The sequence below is a fragment of the Diadema antillarum genome, unplaced genomic scaffold (assembly GCF_040938485.1).
Source record: "Diadema antillarum isolate AM-2024a unplaced genomic scaffold, OU_Dant_1.0 seq00001388_RagTag, whole genome shotgun sequence".
NCBI classification, from domain to species: domain Eukaryota; kingdom Metazoa; phylum Echinodermata; class Echinoidea; order Diadematoida; family Diadematidae; genus Diadema; species Diadema antillarum.
Window position 1 is genome coordinate 105,400 of NW_027272143.1, and position 22,836 is coordinate 128,235.

Genomic DNA, 22,836 nt, shown 5'->3' on the forward strand with positions numbered 1-22,836 from the left:
TAAAACTTTGAGTTAAAAATGAGCGACATTTTGTTGTTGTTGTTTTTTTTTTTCCCACGAAGAATAGCTGGTGTGTAGGTCCTTGAATATTAAAGACACACACACAAACTGTCACCGGGGCAATACTGCCAGATAACATCACTTGAACTCTTGAAAGTAACATAATGCCTTAGATGTTTGATTAAATATTAAAGGGATGAGCGGAGACCCCTCTGGCACGCTGTTGGTAGACCTAACTTACTTGAGACAGTCCTTTGCATACAGGCAATAAGTATCAAAAATTCTTTTTGATATCCTTTAATTTGTTCCTCAAAAACAATTTGCTGTGATTTGCTATCTGTAGAGTGTAGCTTAACTCCTTTTTTTTGTATTGAAATTGGCAAACTCCATTGAAACTAACCCTCTGTTCTTGAGAAGTTTCCAATGTATCGCATTCTCATTGTTGAAAAATCTTTGGATTCGTTTTTTCCAACAAGATAAGTTTGCAGCAACAAAGCAACTGTGCAAAATCTGTTGAACATTCTCCCAAGTTTCTACTTGTACATGTAGTTATGCCAGCTAGAGTCTTTAGCTCCTCATGAGGTATATCTCATAGGAAGAAAAAACAAACAAACAAACAAACAAACAAACAAATGAACAAGTTAATGTCCATCGAGTCACAGAGTGTATGCATTATTTTTTAAAAAGGACAAGTTCACCTTCATATACATGTGGATTTAGTGAATGCAGCAATATTAGTAGAACACATCAGTAAAAGTTTGAGGAAAATCAGACAATCCATTAAAAAGTTATGGATTTTTCTGGATAGTCACTGCTGGATGAGGAGACTACTACAGTGTATGATATCACATGTATAGACCGATGTAAGGAAAACATAAAGAAAATTCTGCAAAATTTCATTTAAATAAAAAAAAAGAATCACATTCCTATGACTTGTTACTGACGTATGTTAAGAGTAATATTATTCCCCCAGCCTTCTGAACAAGGCAAGTCAAGTGCTCTTTTATTATGCGTCAAAAGTGAAAATATGTTGAATTTCCTTTATATTTTCCATATATCATTCTACACATGTGACATCACAAGCTGTAGTAGTCTTCTCATCCAGCGATGGTGGCACTGAAATTTCAAAAATTCATAACTTCTGAACTCATTGTCTGATTTTCCTCAAACTTTTGCTGATGTGTTCTACTAATATTGCTGCATTCTTTCAATCCTGATGTATATGAAGGTGAACTTAAAGCATGATAGATTAGTGCTGAGAAGCGTAAGTTCCCTTAGAATAGCTTCCTTCTGCTGCCTCTAGCTTTCTATGTACTGGACACGCCAAATATTTCGCGAGGTTTTTATTTTCATGAATTTCGCGAGTCGTGTGCTATTTGCGAATTTAAAGACGCAGGAAAATATTGACTCTGATCCCAACATGCACGCATATATTTCTCCATTCAGTACTATACTCCAAGATTGCGAATTTAACCACTCGCAAAATTGTCGGGAAGTCCCAATTCGCAAAAAATGAGACTCGCTAAATATGTGGTGTATACAGTAAATCGTGACCAAGATTCTTTGTTTGTCTGTGTTTGAGATTGCTTGGACAGGACTACCAAAAGTAGACTAGTGATCCGTAAACATTGCTGGATACAGCATCTTAACTCTGATATCCTTTGCCCTTGGAGTGTAATACCACTGCATATTCTGGTAACTTGTAATGAATTCAGCAAAACTGACAAATAAAGTAAAATAGATTGGAGGTTCCTTGGAACTAGACGCAAAATACAAAAATTGCAAAATCACATTAAAGTTTCGCATGTTGTCATGAAACATTGATGTCGATCGCAACCACTTTTGAAAGTTAGAAGGCATGTCAATGTCATTGCCTGAGAAATCTCCCATTGGGTTTTTTAAAGAAATTTTTGTAAAATTCGATATAGGAGAACAAACTGTATCTAATCAAATTACAGTAGTGCAAAATGTAGCAATGATGATTTGTATGGGGAAAAGGTTGGTTGTTGGAAAAATTATCGGCCAGAAAAACTTTCTGCACAAACCAGTGGAAGAGGTGTGAGGGGATGACATCATCACTCTTCTTGTTTCCCTATGTGGATCAGGGCTATTCCACGGTTACTCACGTTACACTTGGAGAAACCTTCACTCATTCCTGGAGCTGTAACTCCCTTATTATAGATATGAACCAAACAACTTTTTATCACAACAAAGTATACAGTCTGACTATCCTTTGTATAAAAACAAAACTTGAGAAATTTTGATATGCTCCTGGCAAATCTTTAAAATGTGTCGGTTACTCACGTTACACGATTTGGACATGCATAAAATGAAAAGTCGACAAAAGTGAAAAGTGTCCTCATACCAAGCCTTTATGAAAGTTAATTATATCCATTTCAAAGAAGTACAGTAGGGAGACAAACTTTGTTTATAGTATGAAAAATAACAAACGCTTGGTTTTTTCTTGGGGTGCAGATAAGGTGGTTACTCACGTTACGGTTACTCACGTTACATTTTGTCCATGTATGGTCCTCAATATAAATGTCACAAAAAAATTAATAATGTGTGTAGCATTCAAGTTTCTTTTTCTGAAATAATGTGTGTAGGATATCAGAGACCAGTTTATGTTTAAAGATAACATTCTGAGTAGGTTTCCTTTTCTCTTTTACTTTAAAATTGGACAGTATATATGCTATTTATGTATTTACTATACTGTATGAGATCTGGCATGGGCTTTGCAAATGAAAAAACTCGAAAACAAATGCATTCAATTTAATTTCTCGCCTCAGCATCAATTACAAAGTGTAAAAAAGAACAGCAGTAAGTATAAAAAAATAGACAAACATAATTAAATACTCTTCAGATTGGCTATACAATAGAACCTAGACATAGACTCAAAATCCAAATCAAATGTTCACATTGAGCTCTCCTTTCTTGATACTGTCCATGTCATTTAACCTGCATTTTGACTATCCAGCTGATATGTGTTTGTATTGAAAGTTAAAGTGTCCACAGTTATTGTCAATATTGATAGCTGGTGCATCTACGGTAGTTTTTTTCTTTAAACATCTTCTATTTCATGTAAAAGATTACAAGGGTTGGGCCATTTCCAATACATCCCAACTTGCTCCATTACAGATACAGTGTAAAATATACTTGATATATGTAGAACTTTGAAATTACTTCTCCAGGATACATTTTTCTGTCTTACTCCACTGTATACCAGTCTCTAATAGATAGATGGGTTCTCTTGTGCCTCCTCTGACTCTGGTTAAACTTGACTTGCTGCATTTTGAGATCTCGTTAAAATGTATTACATTTAGGGTTGTTATCACATTTAGGGTTAAGGTGTATTACATTTAGGGTCGATATTACATTTAGCGTTGATATTACATTTAGGGGTGATACACTGGGTACCAGCACTGTCAGAGTTCATGATTCTTATGAATCTCCACCATCCTTGCACAAATTGCCCTCATTCATCCAGCGTGCTCACTTACGTGTAGGTTCACTATGTACACAAGAATCTCTAGATCTCTGGGAGCTCATGCAGAATGGGACATGGTGATGATACTTTGTGAAGAGCACTAATTTCCATGATGAAGTTCTTGTGATATTTACTGTACGTATCTTAAAAACAAACATTGTGGGGAAGCTTGTTTGAAAGTTGGACATGATCGAGACAAAGTTCAGTAAATTTTACTAAATACTTTCCCACTTTGACATCTGGGAACATCTTGTAGAAAAGAGCATGCGTTTCCAAAATTGACAATGTCATGTACCAAGCTCATATTTATTTATCTATTTGTTTATTTTTTATGAGGAAAGAGTCACATCAGAGAGGGGTACTCTCATTTCACTTTTAATTAACCAAAAATAACTTCAGAGCTTACCATGAGACTTAAAATTTGCCATCCCACAGTAAATGTTACCTAAATTCATAATTTTTGCTGGTTACTCACGTTACAAAATGGTTACTCACGTTACAAGGTTACTCACGTTACAGTTTTTCTTCATCATTTTTATAAAGATTAGTACTTTGTTGTGATTTTGATAGTCATCACCTTGTCAGAGTTTGTTTGAAGGAAGAGAATTTCAAATACCACCAATTTAATGTGACGAATTTTTCTCTCAGAAAACAAAGTCAGTTTTTTGGGTTACTCACGTTACATCGCCTAAGTGGGTTACAATATTTATTTTTGAACGAGTTCTACAAAATTACTTGAAAAGCTGTTGTGTATTTTAGGTAATTTGAGTCTTCTAAAATTCAGAAATGAATAAACTGGTATGATGTTGCAATAATGAAATGGTAATATGCCATATTCCATTTTTCTCTATTTTTCTTGTATTTTGGTACGGAATAGAAGTCACAACTTTCAACCATTTTCCCCCAAAGTAAACGTATGAAAATTAACTTTTTATTTTTGGTTCCTGAAAATATCATGTATGAAGGACTAAAAATGAAAATAACACAGAAAAATATTGAATTTGAATTTTTAAGCTCATGTCCACCAACCTGTGGAATAGCACATATGAGCAATATCTCTGAATTGTGCTAACCTGGGAAAGTGTACAATTTCATGACTTGTTTATTGTAACTTGTTAATGTAAGGCCAGATTGATGAACTTTGTAGCTTTCTGTTTATTTGCATGTATTAATTATGTACATCAGCAGAGTTAACTGTGACAAAGTGTGGTATTTTGACTTTGTATGCTTCTCTTCTTTCATGCTTTGCTGTTCATCTGTAGTGTTTTATACCATTCTTGCACCACAAAACACTTTGTAGAACATCCATATTTGTGTGTTGTGTGCTGGATGTAGAGCAGAATTTTACATTTTCTGGAGGGCTTACAAGGCATTTACTTTGTAGTGGAGCTCCCATGAAGCCACAATTGTGTGTAGTTTGATAATTGGAGATTATTCTATGCCATATATATTTGTGTAATGTAACTGTTACATTCTCAGTTCATTCCTGAATGTCGCAGCACCCTTTTGTCATGGTTCCCCTGTTTACCTTTTCTGGAGGGCTTACAAGGCATTTACTTTGTAGTGGAGCTCCCATGAAGCCACAATTGTGTGTAGTTTGATAATTGGAGATTATTCTATGCCATATATATTTGTGTAATGTAACTGTTACATTCTCAGTTCATTCCTGAATGTCGCAGCACCCTTTTGTCATGGTTCCCCTGTTCCACAAAGTTCCATTTTGTACATTAATTTTCTAGGCGAAAGAATTTGTCCTAGAATTGATATTAACCTGCCTTCCTGCATGTAAGAATTTCAAAGACCTACGAATTCTCAATCTACATGTTGTGGCATGCTAATTTGTGATTTCAGTGAGTGTAGTGTAATATTCAATACGTGTCTCCACATTCTTTCTGTTAAAAAAACGAAATCATTACAAAAACTGTATTATAATTGACATACATTGTAATATCAAATAAAGTAATTGTATTGATTAAAACATGTAAAACACTTAGGATGTCAGGTAAGTAGTGTTTGTTAAATGATGCCACTAATAATAAATTTCAAATGATATAGTTTTTAAATTGATGTGTGGGGGCACAGTGGCACAGTGGATAAAACTCCAACTCTAGATCGGAGGACCCAAGTTTGATTCCCACTCAGTGCTTATACGTCCTGGACAAGATGTTTTCACCCACCATGTCCCTCTCGACCCAGGTTTTTTAATGGATTCTTGACAGTGCTAGAGAAATGATAATGGCAGGGTCCTCTAATAGAGCAGTGGCAACACTGAAGAGGCTACCCTGGATAAAGAAGACATTATTATATTGTTGTTGCTTTTTCTTTTCTTGCTCAAAGTTGAATTTGCCTGAGAACATACTCTTCTTTTTTGTTTGCATTTTATAGTAATATTAAACTCTCTGTTCATGCTTTATAGGCAACTGCAAGATCGGCCCCAGATAGGGAAAAGGAAATAAAAAACTTGGTGAGTATATGTGGTAATTAGCATACTAATTGCTATGCAGATTATATGTCAAAGATTTAGTGTATGACACATCTTCTTTGTGAGTAGATCACAATGGAACAATTTGTAAGTGAATGTGTGTTGGAAATATTGTCAGGTGTTTTGTTTTAGAAAAAAAAATAAAGGTCAGTAGTTACATTAACGAGGGAGTTGAAGCATTTTGTTCTAGAATTGTCACTTTGGTATTTCGCTTTTTGAAAAGGGTTGTATTGTCTCGTAATTGTGAATGTAATTTTACATTATGTTTGCATCCGTGTTCAACAGCAGTAGTGGACATAGGCCTACTGTTTTCTTGTTAGTGTCAAGTTTGTTCATGCTGGGTTTTTTTCATGGTCACTTCATCTGCCTTTTGTTTTTGTTGTTTTGTTTGTGTTTTCTTCTTCTTCTGCTGCTAGGTGCACAAAGCAAACTTCAATAATGACCGCTACGTCAGACAGTTTGGCCTCAGCATCAGCAACGACATGGTCACTATTGAGGGAAGAGTGCTGCCCGCTCCCAAGATCCAGTATGGGGGAAAGGTAATTTGGTTTCTCGTTTCTACATAGTCCCACCCTTGTAAACTAGTGTTGCTGTTTATGCAAACACCAACTTTATGTCATGCAAAGATGCTTGACTTTATAGAAACATTTCTCCCTGACACATACATGTACTTGTAGTTGTGTAACTTTTGAATTCAGCCTTCTGTCTTGAGTTCATTCATTTACAGATTTGGAAGGTTGATTATTAAAGACTCAATAGACACTCTTCTACCACTTGTTCCTTGGGTTGTGTTGCTGTTGTTGTTTGTATGTATGTTTTTGGTTTTGGTTTTGTTTGTTTGTTTGTTTTTGCTGTTTGTAATTGTACTGTATCTCTGTGCCAGGCATTCATAAAACTCTGTTGATGCAATTCAGTTGTTTTCAACATGCTGGGTGTAAGTTATAGTTGTTTTCTCTTTGGTGCAGAATGTTTTGCCTTTGTGAATTTTAGGAACGGTTGTGTTTTCATTCTACACCAATATCACATGGCCTTTTGAAAGGCATTCTATTGCATTTGAAGGTAAATGATTCTGTAATGATACTTAATAGTGAAGAGCTGAAGAGGTCATAATTAATCACCTATTTTAACTCATCTATCGATTTTGTATTAAAGGAAATGTAGAGTTGTTGTACATGTCATGATTGTCAAAAAATATGTACAAAACTCAAGTGATGGTCTCTTTGAGTCCTATATATAGTTGCCAGCAGTCATAATCATCGTCTCAGTTGTTCTTTCCTCCAACTGATGTCACAGCAAAACAAGACTCAGGCCATCCCCGCCCAGGGCGTGTGGGACATGAGGGGCAAGCAGTTCCACACTGGTGTCGAGATCCGAGTCTGGGCCATCGCCTGCTTCGCACCACAGCACCAGTGCCGGGAAGAAGCCCTCAGGTTCGAACGCCAGACTCAGACTTTTAATGATAATTAAAGGTGGTGGATGAAAGTACTGGTGATGCTGACAGATTGATTCATTCAAGAGTTAGGAAGAAATTTGTGGAATGGTGTGAGAGGACAAGATTGTCAAGATAGAGACAATGAAACTGTACTTAACGCTGCATAGATGGAAGAAATCAGCATGGATGGTGTACAAGAGTAATCGGAAATGCGATTAATAATGACAAAGGATGATGATTATGATTGCTTGTACAGCATCAGCGTTTGGTAGAAATCCTCAGTGTGTGATTGTGACCTGTGGTAGGATATATGGAGGTGATGATAAGATAATTATGATAAAGATGGTGATGGTGGTAATGATGGTGATGATGATGATGATGGTGAGGATAATGATGATAATGATGATGGTTGTGACAGTGATGATGTTGGGGATGTTGATGGTGATGATGGTGATGATGGTGGTGATGATGGTAGTGGTGGTGGTGGTGATGACGATGGTGGTAATGATGGTGATGTTGATGGTGATGTTGATGGTGATAACGGTGGCGGTGATGATGATAGTGGTGATGATGATCAGGGTTCCCAGCCAATCAGGGAAATCAGGGAAAATTGTTTTGCTTTTTACTTTCACGGGGTGAACATGCACATAATGCTCACCCGCTGCTCCCACAATGCATTGCAGGACATTCACAGCCCAGCTCCAGAAGATCTCCAACGATGCAGGGATGCCGATCATGGGCCAGCCATGCTTCTGCAAGTATGCCGTGGGCGCTGACCAGGTGGAGCCGATGTTCAGACACCTCAAATCCACCTACAAGGGATTGCAGCTCATCGTAGTGGTACTGCCGGGCAAGACACCTGTGTATGGTAAGTGATATGTACTGTAAACAAGGAAAAATACACCCCCCCCCCTCCCCACCAAAAGAAAAATAAATAAATAAATTAACCATGTAGGCCTTTATAATCAACATTTTGATCCTTCTAAGTTGCTGGACAGTTAGAAGTGCCTTAATACCGATAATTACTAGTGCAGAAGATAAAATACTGCGTGGGTTGAGGGACCTAAAACCTCTTCTAAGCCCTGGGGGGCATTTCATGAAGCGTTTTGTCAGATATTTCGTCTGACAAAATGTTAAAAGCTACTGAAATCCTTGCATCTGATTGGCTGAGAGCAAATTTGTCCGACAAGTTGTCGGACAAAAATGCTTCATGAAATGCCCCCCTGAAGTAAGATCATTCTGTATGTTCTCGACAGCAAAAGACGAGACAGTTTCATGATAGGAGTTAGTTAGAATTACACAATACTTTCGTGTTGAATTTTACAAGGGAGCCCTCCTAGGAGCGTCGCGAACAAGCCTGCAGCTACTAGCCAGCAATGCATAACTACTTTAAAACCAGAAATGTTTGTGTGCATTTTAATTTTGCGAGAGCCAAGATTCAGGAAATTAAAATACACCTGAAAATTCTTGTCTACACTATATGCATTGAATGCCAGTAGCAGTTCACAGAATTTTTGTGCCACAAAAAGGGCCGTTTGCTCCAATTTGCAAAAATTTTTCACGATGCAAACATTTCTGGTTTACAGTATATTAGGCAGCAGCTGTGTCCTTGCACCCTAGTGTGCACTTCCCATTCACACTTGCTTGCCCTTTGTATTCGTGAAAATGTTCTCCCATAAGAGAAAATCTCCAAAAATGATATACCCATGGGAAAAAACATTACAAATGATCCTCTGTCGTGTGACCAGGTTTATCCTATCACTGACTGGTATATATGCTTACTCTGATTGTTTAACTCTTTATGTGCTGTGGTGTAAACCCCGGTGTACCACATTATTCTGAGACAGCAACATATAGTCATGCTTTGGGAAACGTTCTTTCTTTTCAAATCTGTGTAACTTTCATATATTTTTGTTACCCTTGTCATGTAATGAGCAAAGTTGTCGAGAAAATGCCAAGCTTTGCTTTGATGTAAATTGTATGACAAATCTATGATTATTTTTCTTTCAAATGACCAGTAGCTACATTATTTTAGAGCCATGACTTCTGCACACAAAACAGTGACAGAAACTTAGAATTTACAAGAAAATCTATGAGAGAATACCGCTTTATAGTCAGTCACCACATAAAATGCAAGCTACATATGACAGGATTGGAATCGGAAAAAACACTTTCAAGGTGCTGTGGCATTTGGTGATTTATCAATCAGTTCGGGCTGGCTTTGTGCGTTTGAGCAGAATATGCGAACTTGGCACGTCGTCGACTTAGTGGGGCGTATGAACGTGGCACTTAAAGAGTTAACTCCTCTGATGTGTCGGGGAGAATTACAATCCCCGAGAAGAAAATATTCATTGTGAGGCTGCTGAGAGAGCGAGGACGGGAGGGAGGAAAAATTCACAGAATTCACAAGAGTTTCTGGACTAAAATGTAATGCATCCGTCCTTGCCCACAGCCGAGGTGAAGCGGGTTGGCGACACACTGCTGGGAATTGCCACTCAGTGCGTCCAAGTCAAGAATGTCAACAAGACGACGGCGCAGACCCTCTCCAACCTCTGCCTGAAGATCAACGTCAAGCTTGGGGGCATCAACAACATCCTGGTGCCTAACATCAGGTAATGTGCATCTGTCTTCATCTGTCATCATTCTCAATCAACTTTCACCTTGTCCACTGCACAGAAAGAATGCACAAGTATCATGTTGTTTATGTGGCTAGGATTGAAGTGATGAATGCTTGAAGGCTTTTACCATTTGCAGATGAAACAAAAACCCAGCTTTAGTGCTTCAAAACAGTTCTAAAACGTTAGTTGGATAATAGAAACAATCAGTGTAAAAATTTGAATCAGTATAATTAATGTTAAGTATTGTTAAATATACAAAATGTGAACAATAGTTATAATAAAAATGTTTCTAGACTAAACCGTCTACAGATATGGTTTAGTGAGAAAAATAGTGATATCTTTTTATATTGTAGGCTTTTTTACCTGGTAGAATGTTTTGTGATACAACTGACCTACACGTATGCATGAAATGTGATATCTTTAACATTTTTAAATCACTGCTCCCAGTGGTAAGCAGTACTTTTAAAGCAAGCAAGCAATTTAAAAGATGATGATGGTTTATATCAACACTCAAATGCACACTACTGCGGGTATATCCCAATAGATATCAAATTTGACCAACTGGACTCCAAATAGAAACCACAAAGATAGTGGCTTCACATCTCATTCAAGTCACATTTGCAGCTCTGATTGACAGGCTGGCAATCTTGATAATTGAAGGAAGGGGCACATCTTAATGCCTCTTCTGTCAAACCCAGTAGAGCAGATGTAACAAGTTTCCTCAAGTTATTACCACCTGGTGAAATCAAAGTCTACATTGGCATAAGTTCTGTCTAATAATGATTTCCCCTTCATGCCATCAGGCCAAGGGTCTTTGCTGAGCCAGTCATCTTCCTTGGTGCTGACGTCACCCACCCACCGGCAGGGGATGACAAGAAGCCTTCCATTGCTGCAGTAAGTATACTATGGTGGTGGTGGTGGTGGTGGTGGTGGTGGTGATGATAGATGATGATGATGATGATGATGATGACGATGATGACGATGATGATTTGTTGATGATGGTGATGGTGGTGATGGTGGTGATGATGATGATGATGATATGATGATGATGATGATGATGATGATGATGATGATGATAGATGATGATGATGATGGTGATGATGATGATGATGATGATGATGATGGTGGTGATGATAGATGATGATGATGGTGATGGTGGTGATAATGATGATGATGATGATGATGATGATGATGATGATGATGATGATGATGATGATGATGATGATGATGATGATGGAGGAGGAGGAGGAGGAGGAACAAGAAGAAGAAGTAGTAGCAGAAGGAGGAGGAGGAGAAGATGGAAGTGGAGGCAGAAGAGGAGGAAGAAACAGATGAGATGAAGGATGAGGAGGAGGAGGAGAAGTAGAAGGAGAAAGAGTAGCAACATTAGCAGGTGGAGAAAGAGGAGGCGGTGCAGGAGGAGGGGAAGGAGGAGGTGAAGGTGGAGGGTTGAGGAGGAGGAGGGGGAGTAGCAACAGCAGCAAGTGGAGGAAGAGGAGGAGATGAAGGAGGAGGGGAGGAGGAGTTGGAGGCGAAGGAGAAGAATGGTGAGGAGGTGAAGAAGAAGGAAGAGTTTGCTCTTAATGATAAGGAGAATTGTGTGTGAATGAAAAGCATTTCAAGAATAGATGATGCCTTGGTACATGTATTCAGTCATACGTTCCCCTCCACCCCATGCCCTGTTTTTCATTTTCATGAGGAGGAGTGGGAAGAGAGGAAAGGTGTTTGTCTCGATGGTCGGGTTGGTTGAATGTGGATTAGGAGTGTGACAATAAGGGACAGAAATTTTAGATACATTTCTTTTTTAGGGGGTCCGGGTAAATTGTCCAGGGGTAATCCCCCTGGGCAATTTACCTTGCCAATTTACCTTGCCCTGATACGGTTCCTTGGTTACCACTCTTCTTCATCAGGTGTAGAGAGGGTTATGTGAGAGAATTGGGAAAGTCTCAGCAAAATTGATCTCGACCTTTGACATGAGAGTAGGCAAGACTACCCTCCTCCCTCCTTTGACTGGAGTTGGTGTTGGTGTGCAGTGTACAAGATGGTGGATATCATGGGAAATCACCACTATGCTGTGTTCCAGACTTTTAACCCACAGGGGGTCAGTGGTTCAGGAGACAAGGCACTAACTTTCGATCCAGAAATCTTTGGTTCAAATTCCAATTGAACTTACAGTACTTTGCGTTTTGAGGATACAAATCTCTGTAAAGGATTTTATTTTGGTGACGATTTTTTTTCCCCGACAGGAATCTACATACCTTGTATGAAGAAAAAGTAAGAACAAGCAGTTAATAGAGATTGTCACACATGAATACCTGAAGGTGACCAGAACTCCCGTGTTCCCTCTCAATAGGTGGTAGGGAGCATGGACGGCCACCCCAGCCGGTACTGCGCCAGCGTGCGGGTCCAGAACCACCGGGTGGAGATCATCCAAGACCTGATGGGAATGGTGAGGGAGCTGCTGATGGAATTCTACCGCTCCACCCACTTCAAGCCAGCCAGGATCATCATGTACCGGGATGGTGTCAGCGAGGGACAGTTCCTTCAGGTCTGTGTGTAGACCCTTGGAATGGGGACCCCCTTGAAAGCCACTTGAAAGTGGGCTTGGCCAGAAAAAAAATGTGGAATATTCGTTATTATACAACACCTATTTAGAATGTGTATAGCTATCCGAATGGTCGACTGCCCATCAAGTGACATTTAGTGAAAAGTTCCATCGCACGCTCTGGCTGTCAGCCGTGCAATTTTGTTTGAGCAAAATGTTCCATTGCATGGCTCTGATGTCACAATAAACAAACATGTGCCGCGCGCACTCAACAATTACAAGCGCGCTTACAAGCATGCTTACAAGCACGCTTACAAGCGCATACTTTTGTCACTCATTTTTGTAAACAACTTCGTTTCGCATACGTACGTACACGGTGACTGCGACTGTGAGGCTACTCTTTCGTCTTTCACGGAAAATGGTTGCCATTTCTGTGCTAAATTCAAGAATCTGTGAGTACCAAATCTGTTGATGTTCGAGGTGTTGTCTAAAACAAATAGTGTATGGTCTTTACTCGTGCAATGGAACCAGATTTTGCACTCGGTGAAAGATGAGGTGCACTATTCAACTCGGCTTCGCCTCGTTGAATAGAGCGCCTCTATCTTTCACCTCGTGCAAAATCTTGTACCATCGCACTCGTGACCGTTCACTATTTGTATACTAATTCCTGTTTCCATTAATGCCAAGCTTGTGGAAATATTCACTCGACCCTTGACCCCTAACTTTATTTGACTGTGTAGATTAACAACAACAACATTTATGATGATGATGATGATGATAAGGTCTTCTTTATCCAGGGTAGCCCCTTCAGTGTTCCCACTACTCTACCAGAGAGCCCTGCCATTATCATATTACCGGGTGTTACGAGGTACCCATCTATACACCTGAGTTGAGAGGGACATGTTGGGTAGAAACGACTTGTCCAATGGCGTAGGCATATGACTAGATGCAAACTTGGGCTACCGATTCAAAGTCAACAGTCTTATCCACTATTCCACAGTGCCCCCCCCCCCCCCCAACAACAACAAGTTCATTTTTAAAGAGTAGACCAGAACCTTAACTGATGCACTATAACCTCTCTATATTTTAAACATCTAATAGTTAGGTAGTGTTGAGTTTAATTCTTGGGCTTGGTCATTATCAAAGAAACTGAATGCTTGAGAACTTTGTGCCAAGATTAGCTGAAGTTAGATAAAGCTGTCGTTAAAGAGCAGTACCATGCTTTGGAGACACTTTTCACCTACTTAAGTTGTATCAACAATCAAATATACTTTCCTCATCTGGATTAATCCATTTCTGCTAAAACTCGAAACATTGACCATAATGTATTCATGAAATGATTAATAGTTTGTTGAATTGTAGACATTGAAAGACCAAATTCTCATATAAACTTTTTGGTGCCTCTATGCCATAATCAATCGTCTCAGGATTTGGTTTCGCATTGTGTGTGTATCAGGTGCTAGCCCAGGAGATGACAGCAATCCGCAATGCCTGCCGGTCCCTGGAAGACTTCTATGAGCCGGGCATCACCTTCATCGTGGTGCAGAAGAGACATCACACCAGACTCTTCTGTGCAGAGAGGAGGGAACAGGTGGGTTCATGAATATGCATGACTGAAGATGATAATAATATGCAATTACGTAGTACATGCATGTTTCCATTTGTATGTGATTACAAGAGAAAGCAAGTTGGTCTCATGAATAATCATGTACTAGTAACTGATGATAATGAATATGCATACACAATGTGCATGTTTTCATAAATACATGAATACATGTATAGAGAGAACATGCAGGTTTCATGAATATGCAAACCTTGGTTGATGTGAATATGCATTAACAGCATGCACATAGAGAGAAAAAAGGTTGTCAGATGAATATGCGTGCATCTGAGATGATAATGATTATGCATGTACACATATCAATTTATTCATAGAGCACAACTAGCCAGCGAGTTCATGATCATATCAGAAATGCACATGAATTGATATAAAATAGTATTTACCTATCAGTCCTCTTAAGAGTCTTTATTCCAAGATTAATTTGTCTTCCATGTTCCTGTTCCTGTTGATGTCCATTAGATCGGGAGAAGCGGTAACATCCCTGCTGGTACGACGGTGGACAGCGGCATCACACACCCCCTAGAGTTTGATTTTTTCCTTTGCAGTCATGCTGGCATTCAGGTAATAAAGTATGGACAGGTAATGAGTAAAATATCACAGAGACATACAGAAAGCGGGGCTTGTTAAATATGATGTTGAGATATAAATGTGTATATGGCCTGTATGGTATACGTTTACCTGTGTTAGTTGTCAGAATGGATAAATGATTTGAATTAATGATTCTTTTGTCGACTGATGCTGCGTCTCATTGACAAATTGCCCTTCATTGAAGTAAATAAGTGCCAATCATTCTGTGTTTAGGGTAATAGCCGTGATAGAAATCATGGGCATACATACTCCAGTGGTGAATGATGTGCCTGGATGGTAAATAATGTAAAATAATAGTAATAGAGAGACTCTTATAAAGCGCTCATTCTACCTACAAGATGTGTGCATATCTTATTATATGTGTTACATTGATTCTCTCTGTCTAGGGTCACTCCAGTTTCTAAGTAAATTACATTTACTTCAATACTTCCTCCTTAGTTACAAACAGATGTGTCTATTAGAAATCTGTGGAGTACCCATATTTGATGCTGTGCCCAGTCCCACAATATGCAAAATTTTGTTGTTCTATCGCAGGGCACGAGTCGTCCATCCCACTACCATGTCCTGTGGGACGACAACCGCTTCAAGGCGGACGAGCTCCAGTGTCTCACCTACCAGCTGTGCCACACCTATGTCCGCTGCACCCGAAGCGTCTCCATCCCCGCCCCTGCCTACTACGCCCACCTCGTGGCCTTCCGTGCCCGCTACCACCTCGTGGAGAAGGAACACGACCGCTACGACCACGACAGGTGACTAGACTCCTCCCCCCCCCCCCCCCCCAATAAAAAAAAAAGACTTGTCCTGCCCTAATTCTGTCCTAGAATCCTCTGAGACTTCCGTTACCTCAACATCTACTCGAGTCATTTTCACACTACCACTCTACAAGACTAAGCATAGATTTGTACTGCCTGTAAAGGCCGTGTCACACCATAACGCGGGCTTGTGGCGAGGAGGTAGTTTCCAGCACGTAGAAGATTTTCAGCGGGCGAACAAGAATGTTTGCAATTTTTATTCATGCCTTGTCATACCGTACAGGGGAACTTCTGCGGCTTGACTTGCGGGGAAACAAATTTACTCCAAGTAGCTCTCTGCAGTTGGTCCGCACCTGACAGTATCTAGCGCGTAGTTGCCCAGAGGTGCTCACGCAAGTCCGATTTAACCGCAGCCAAGTTTTGAGCATGACCAAAACTTTTTCCGGGTGAGTCGCGGGAATGCCCGTAGAGGTCCACGCAGAACGCCAGTAGGAGACCCTTAGCGGCAGTACTTCCCAGGCAATTCCCACGCAGGTACTTCGCAGTCCTGTATGCAGCCAAGATAATGAAATTCTGTGAGATTTCAGCCATTCCATTAGAGGAATTCCTTCACTAAGTTGTCAGCCCCCACACGACTGGTACAAAGGTCACACAATATACTCGCAAGTATAACACGTCCGGCAAGTAAGACACATGCGCTGACTCGCACAAATCCTTTTCCGCCCTCAGGAATGTCCGGTATGCCAGAAAATCCCTACACGTAACAAGCCCGAGTAGCTTGCCCGGAAAGGTGTGACAGGGCCTAAACACGGTTGCGGGTAAAAAAATATGCGTGCGCACCTCCGGGCGACTGCTTTCGAGATACATGCTAGGTACTGTCATGTGCGGATATCTACGGGGACCTCCGGGTAGTCAAAATTGTTCTTTGCAAGTCGCACGCAAGGCTGGTGTGACACGGCCTTAACATATCTGATTTACTCTCCACCAAAGCTTAGGCACATTGTTCATCTACTCCTCACTTTTAATCCTCCGTGCCTATCGTAAAGCATACAGGCTAGCAGCTGCCACTCACTATTAAAATGCACTGCTGATGGTTCTTATTTCTTTTTTAAAACTCTTTTTATGGCCATAAGCCACACCATGATAGCTACACCAAAAACTACTGCATTCTGTACAACAGACTGTGATGAAAGCTTGATGTGTTCATTCTCTTTCATGGGCAAGGTGCATAAGATTTCCCCTGTTAAAGAGAAAATATACATTGTGCTTGCAACGTTGTCATGCATAACCACAAGAACTCACTGTCATTTTCTGCAAACAAGCACATCTTTTGCTTCTAAGTTGTTGGCACAAGATTATTTGCTTTTCATGCAGAACTGACTTTAAACATTGTGTGCTTCTTGCTAAGCAGATTTTGTTAACATTTTTCGTTTTAAAGGGAAATTCCAGATCAGTCAAAAAGTTTTGTTTGAAAAGAAAGAGTAAAATTTTACCAGCACAATAATGAAAATTCGATTAAAATTGAATATCAGTTAACTATGGTTTAATAGCTTTGTAGTAGTGTGTCAGAGTTCCTCGACATCTCCTAACAAGTTCCGCTGTCTGTAAAGAGTGCCGCCATATACTCATGGGTACAGTGGGTACAGTTTTGATCATACAATCCCAATAATGGAATATCAGTAGCTTGCTCAGATTGTGTGATATTTCACGATCTCTGCTCTACTCTAACCCAGACATCTGCGGTGTATAAATTGCCTTTTTGATATAAGTTTGGCATTTGCCAGATCCTTTTTTCACCCCAGAGCCAAGCTTTCAACATATACCATTAGTTAGATGGAGATTTCATCTTTCATTCTCCCATGGATTGCCTTTTGCTGTCTTAGCATTTAACCATCAGCTGTATGACTTACAACAGTATTCTGAAGAGATACAACAGTTGGTTTCTAGGAAGAACTTGTCTGGACTTGTTATTGCTTGTTTTGCTTGAGCTGGAAAAAAACACAAAAAACCTGAACAAAGTCCATTAGCACTTTACTAAGTTTCATACGCAAAAAAAGAGTATTGCAAAGAAACTCACATATCTTTTTTTCCCTAATTGTATTTGTTTTGGGGTTTGTTTTATTTTTCCTTGTAGGTTAGGGGTCCTGTTTTCACTACATAAGTATTTACTTTTGATCATTGAACTTTGTACCCATCATAATATTGGTGTAGGGATATATAACAAGACATGCATATCCAGTTTTATTGTGGATATTTTTTCGTTTTTGTTTTTATGCATAGCAACCATGGAATAAGCATGCTTATCTCAAACTATGCATCAGATTTGTTATGTACAAAAACTGTGCACCCCATCTCTTAAAGAAAAAGGGCAAATTTTGCTGCATAACCATGTTTTATCATTTATGTTTCTTTTTTATGATTTTATTTTATTTTTCAGCCATCAGTCCGGTACTAACAGCAAGTGAGTGAAATGAATGATAATGATAGTGATAATGATGGCTGTATTCTAGAAAGAGGACCAAGTGTAACATAGCTGTAAGACCCAGATCCAGATGTTGATGTAGTCTACTGCTTTGCGAAATGTTTCAAGTCACTGCTAATTTCTGTTACATTCTGTACAAATTCCTTTCTGTCTAACAGAAAACCAAATGAAGCATATGCTGTACTGAGATGATTTTTCGGAGGTCATATCTAAGCATGATATTCACTCTTTGATAGGATGAAAGGATTGGTATTTTGCAGTCCATAACTGACTAGACCAACTTGAAGCAGCTTATCTATTAGTCCACTTTTGAAGATGAAGGCCATTATTTTCTACAGTTGATTGTTTCATCCTAGTTTGTTCTCATATTGAGTGTTGTCTCTGTACGTCAGTACCCTAATGTCTTCTCTCTCTTCTGGTGTCTTTCTGTTTGCTTGTTTGTTCATTCACTTGTTCATATTAGTAGTTGTGTGGTTGACCGTGCTGTACTAGTGCACATCAATTTTACATTCCAGAACTTAGCCATGAAAGCATGCAAACTGAACATTTTCACTGCTGGCCTCAATCTTCTTGCTGCTCCGTCAAAGCTGCAACCCAATCAAAATGGAATTATAAAAATTCAAGCCATCATACAGCCTTCCATTCTGCTTTACAGAGAGGAAAATATTCGGCCGAATTACATGCACAGAATGACAGATTCTATTATCTGTCCTTTCCCTCCTCCCCATCCCCCCATGCTGTACCGCACATACTGTAAAAGTGGATATTTTTTCGCGCGACTAATTTTTCGCGCTTGTGCAGGTAAGAAGAGTTTCGCGTGTTTTTAATTCCGCAGAATCAAGACATCCACCACTGGAACGTATGGCATGCAAAAATATTTGCGTGCTTTTATTTTCACGCTATCTTCTGGTTGCGCGAAATGCACGAAAATTTCCACTTTACAGTACTCTGCACTTAAAGCCAACTCAGTTTACGTAGTCACCAGTCACAGTGTGAAAGCGGGAGGTTGAAAATGCAATCTCGTACTGGAGGTTGGATAAGTTTAACAGAACATCCTACTCTTTCAGTCATAGTATTGTCAGTCTTTGAGTGGTCATCCGTAGCTGTGTTTTACCTTAAAGAGCCTCGGGGGCATGATACTTTTGAGCTGTCTCTCTGTCTGTCTGTCTGTCTGTCCACACACCCCACATCCATTCCTTAGATACACTGTATTTGGAGAAGTCCCCCGGGGTCAAAGGTCATATGTCATTGAACTTTGACTCATGACCAGATAACAACAAAGTATCCAAGATTTGATGGGATATTTCCTGTCTTTCTGCCAATAGTTACAGATGAACCATCGGAGGAAAATTGTCTATGTCGGTCCTTCAGGCGTTAGTAATCTTTTGTGATATAACATTACTCTCTGTATAATTATATGTCTTCAATATATATATATTTTGTAAAATTATTTCTTTCTATATAATTATGTCTAGGCATGTCATCCTTTCTGTGTCTGCATAATCTTTCATGAGAAGTCACTCAGTCATCTCTATCTGTCTGTCTGTCTGTCTGTCTTTCTCACAGTGGTGGGGACGGAAGCAGTCACCACGGCTCATCCAGCTACAGTCGAAGCTTCGAGGACATGATTCGGGCGGTCAAAGTTCACGACGACACACTGAAGGTCATGTACTTTGCATAGAGGACCGTTAGCAGGTGTCTCTTAAGTGTTTTCCAAGACATAAATGTTTAAAAAGAGAATCTACAGGTCAGTGACTCGTTGACATGGAGATTGGGTCAAAGGGTGAAAGGTCGGTGGCTTGTGTTTACAGCCATCTGAAATGGATGACACACTCACACATGGTTTATGTAGAGAATTCACTGAAATGAGTGGCGACTGAATGTTCAAAAAAGAATCTACAGGTCAGTGACACATTGACATGGAGATTGGGTCAAAGGGTGAAAGGTCAGGGGCTTGTGTTTACAGCCATCTGAAATGGACAACACTCGCACACACTCATACATGGTTTATGTAGAGGTTTCACTGAAATGAGTGCCGACTGAATGTTCTGAAGAGTATCTGCAGGTCAGTGACACGTTGACATGGAGATTGGGTCAAAGGGTGAAAGGTCAGGGGCGTAATAAGTTTACAGCTACAGTGGTATCTGAAGTGGATGACACACACACACAGGCATGGTGTATGTAGAGGTTTCACTGAAATGATAGGAGACTGAAAGTTAGTGTGTGACCCAGGTGCTTATCTGTCAACAGAAATGACAACCAGTAACCTCTCAGCTTGCCTATCTTACACATCTCATGAGGTCAGGGGGTCATCACCACTTTGTTGCCATGGTGATGAGATCCCTTTGTTTGTTTGTTTGTTTGTTTAGGTTTTGTAACATTCACTGCAAAACGAATAAGTCTTTTAACAAGAAACACAGTAGACTGCTGGTAGGTCTCACTTTATTTGTATGAAATCAATTTATGGAGAGAGCCATTTCTTATTACTGATACTTATTGTTTCTCAGTTTCTTGTTTGTGTGGGTTATTTTTACATGAACTCTTGCTATTTTTCCTGTTGAATATCTCATAATATTGATCATTTCCATATAATCATGTAAAGAATCATTTCATCGCGTGTGCTTATTTTCAGCCATTACACCGATAAGAAGACACTGTGCATCTAAGTTGTTAATCTTTTGATTTTTAGCATGAATCTTACATAACACTATGTAGGTATCATGCCACTTGTGAAATGTAGATTGTTGGGTTTTGTACTGAAGACGTGTTTAGAAGAAGGCAATATTATGCAGTATTGAGCCAATAAAATGGGGCAGGTAATTTTATGAAAGAGTACTTAAGGGGCATCAGAGGATATTGGCATTGTAAAAATTCAATTTACTACAACTTTCATGCAAGGAGATGGACATATGCACATGTTGATATTCCTGGAAAACAAAGGAATATAAGAATACTTGGTTAAATTGATCTTTTCAGGAGCATGAGTGGCGCTTCTGGTTCACTTTGTTTAGGCAGTTTAATACCAGAATGCATATGACCTGTCTGGTTCACTTTGTTTGGCAGTTACTAGAATGCGTGTGGCCTGAGATTGAAAGAGAAAGAATACAAGTGCAGTCTCATTCTATGTGTGACCCCTGCCATGTTGTACGTTCAGATCGACAGTTCCGTCTTTGTTCAGTGGTGCATGCACAAATTATTGGTGCCTTGGATGGCGTTGTACATGTGGATGTTGCATGCAATTCACAGGAAAATAATTACGACTTGCTAGCCTGGTTAGAAGGCGAGGAATTTTGATAGCAGATAGTGAAGATGGTTTGTAGGTTTTTTGCAGGCATGCAATACTGCCATTTATAGGGAGGTTTTAATGGCATTGTCAAGATAATATTGACAGGGGGCAGAAATCAAGACTATGGACCCATATATATCTTTCTTTGCTTTTTGTTGTTTTTATTGTTTTTGCTTCGGAAGCGCCGGAAAAGTATAAACAGCAACAAATGAAGTGTCGTGGGAGGTTTTCCAGCACTCTCTTTACCACACAAATTTGACATGAATCTCAGGGAAATGATAGCCAACTATGTGCCGCAAAATCTCTTTTGCAGTGCTGGTTTTGATTTCAAATCACTGGTGGTTGGAAAACACAAAAATAAAAAACACCATAATGTTACCCACTGGAATGTGGAAAGGGGAGAGTGGGGGAGGGGGGGGGGGGGAGCAGAGAGACAAGAGGAGGTGATGAATGTAGGGGAACATAATTAAAAAGGAGAATGGTGAGGTGCATGTTTTCCCAAACTCAACCCTTGATCTTCGGGAGCAAAGTGCCGAGCAGATGTCGTATCTTGTGTTGTTCTGAAAAGATATTACATTCTACTTCCAGCCATTGGCAAGAAAGGAGGATGTTAAAAGAACCTCCAAGAAATGCTGCAGATTTCTCTCGCCGGACTTTGGACAGTGCTGATGTTCGATATTGACAGCGTGCATTCTCGCGTTGCGAGATTCTGCTAGGGACATTTTGTGATCCCCGCACGAACAATGTTGTCACTTGACTGCAACTAATGCTGCATTTTTTAGGGGAAGAAACCATCTTGGCGACGCAGACTTTGCTGGAAATTTGGGGAAAGACAAGTGAGAGCACTCTCGTGCAGGTTGTCCCGATGCTGCTCAGTGGCAAATGTGGTAGAATTCTGTCTGAAAAGACATGCACATGTAAAATCTATTGACAATCATTGGAATTGTTTGTGCTCATTGTTTGCGCGTACATTCTGCAGCTGCACCAGAATGCATGTGTCATTCTTGGTTTCCTCTTAAGTTTCTTTTTTGGTAAGTCAACTGAACTGTCCAAAGGACAGCCCATTAAACTCAGCAGGGAATATCCCTGAATTTGCCTGTCTGGGGAGCATTTCATGAAGCATTTGTCTGACAACTTTGTCGGACAAATTTGCTCTCAGCCAATCAGATGCAAGGATTTCAGTAGCTTGTAACAGTTTGTCTGACAAAATATATGACAAAACGCTTCATGAAATGCTCCCCTGGTTTTGTGTTTTGTCTTTGTTGAATGAGAGTTTATATACAGATGCTTTATTCAGTTATGATTTGATCATGAAACAACAGCAACTCACTTTGGTATTCTGAAGTCCAGTGAGAGTTGAGTTTCATTTGAGATTATGTGCACAAACATTCTAGCTTGGTCCAATCTACATCTCAAGAAAGATTACACTATTGACTCTCTTGCATATAATGTTATTTCTTGTAAAAGTGCTAATTTGTGTATGGGGGTAATGCTGAGTCAAAAAGAAATGCTACGAGAAAGAAAACTAACCAGGGAGTGTGTC

The 22,836-nt window shown here is 39.7% G+C and overlaps 1 protein-coding gene across 1 annotated transcript in view; it reads left to right on the forward strand.

Annotated features, from left to right (window-relative positions):
• The window catches only part of LOC139708916 (protein argonaute-2-like), a 42,189-nt gene extending 22,501 nt beyond the window's left edge, over positions 1-19,688 (forward strand). The window contains exons 11-21 of the mRNA XM_071620881.1: positions 5,904-5,951; positions 6,386-6,508; positions 7,263-7,399; positions 8,085-8,269; positions 9,854-10,013; positions 10,823-10,913; positions 12,373-12,567; positions 14,021-14,155; positions 14,645-14,746; positions 15,308-15,522; positions 19,574-19,688. Coding sequence (XP_071476982.1) covers positions 5,904-5,951; positions 6,386-6,508; positions 7,263-7,399; positions 8,085-8,269; positions 9,854-10,013; positions 10,823-10,913; positions 12,373-12,567; positions 14,021-14,155; positions 14,645-14,746; positions 15,308-15,522; positions 19,574-19,688 — 1,506 coding nt within the window. The remainder of the gene's footprint in view (positions 1-5,903; positions 5,952-6,385; positions 6,509-7,262; positions 7,400-8,084; positions 8,270-9,853; positions 10,014-10,822; positions 10,914-12,372; positions 12,568-14,020; positions 14,156-14,644; positions 14,747-15,307; positions 15,523-19,573) is intronic.
• Positions 19,689-22,836: the final 3,148 nt, after the last annotated feature.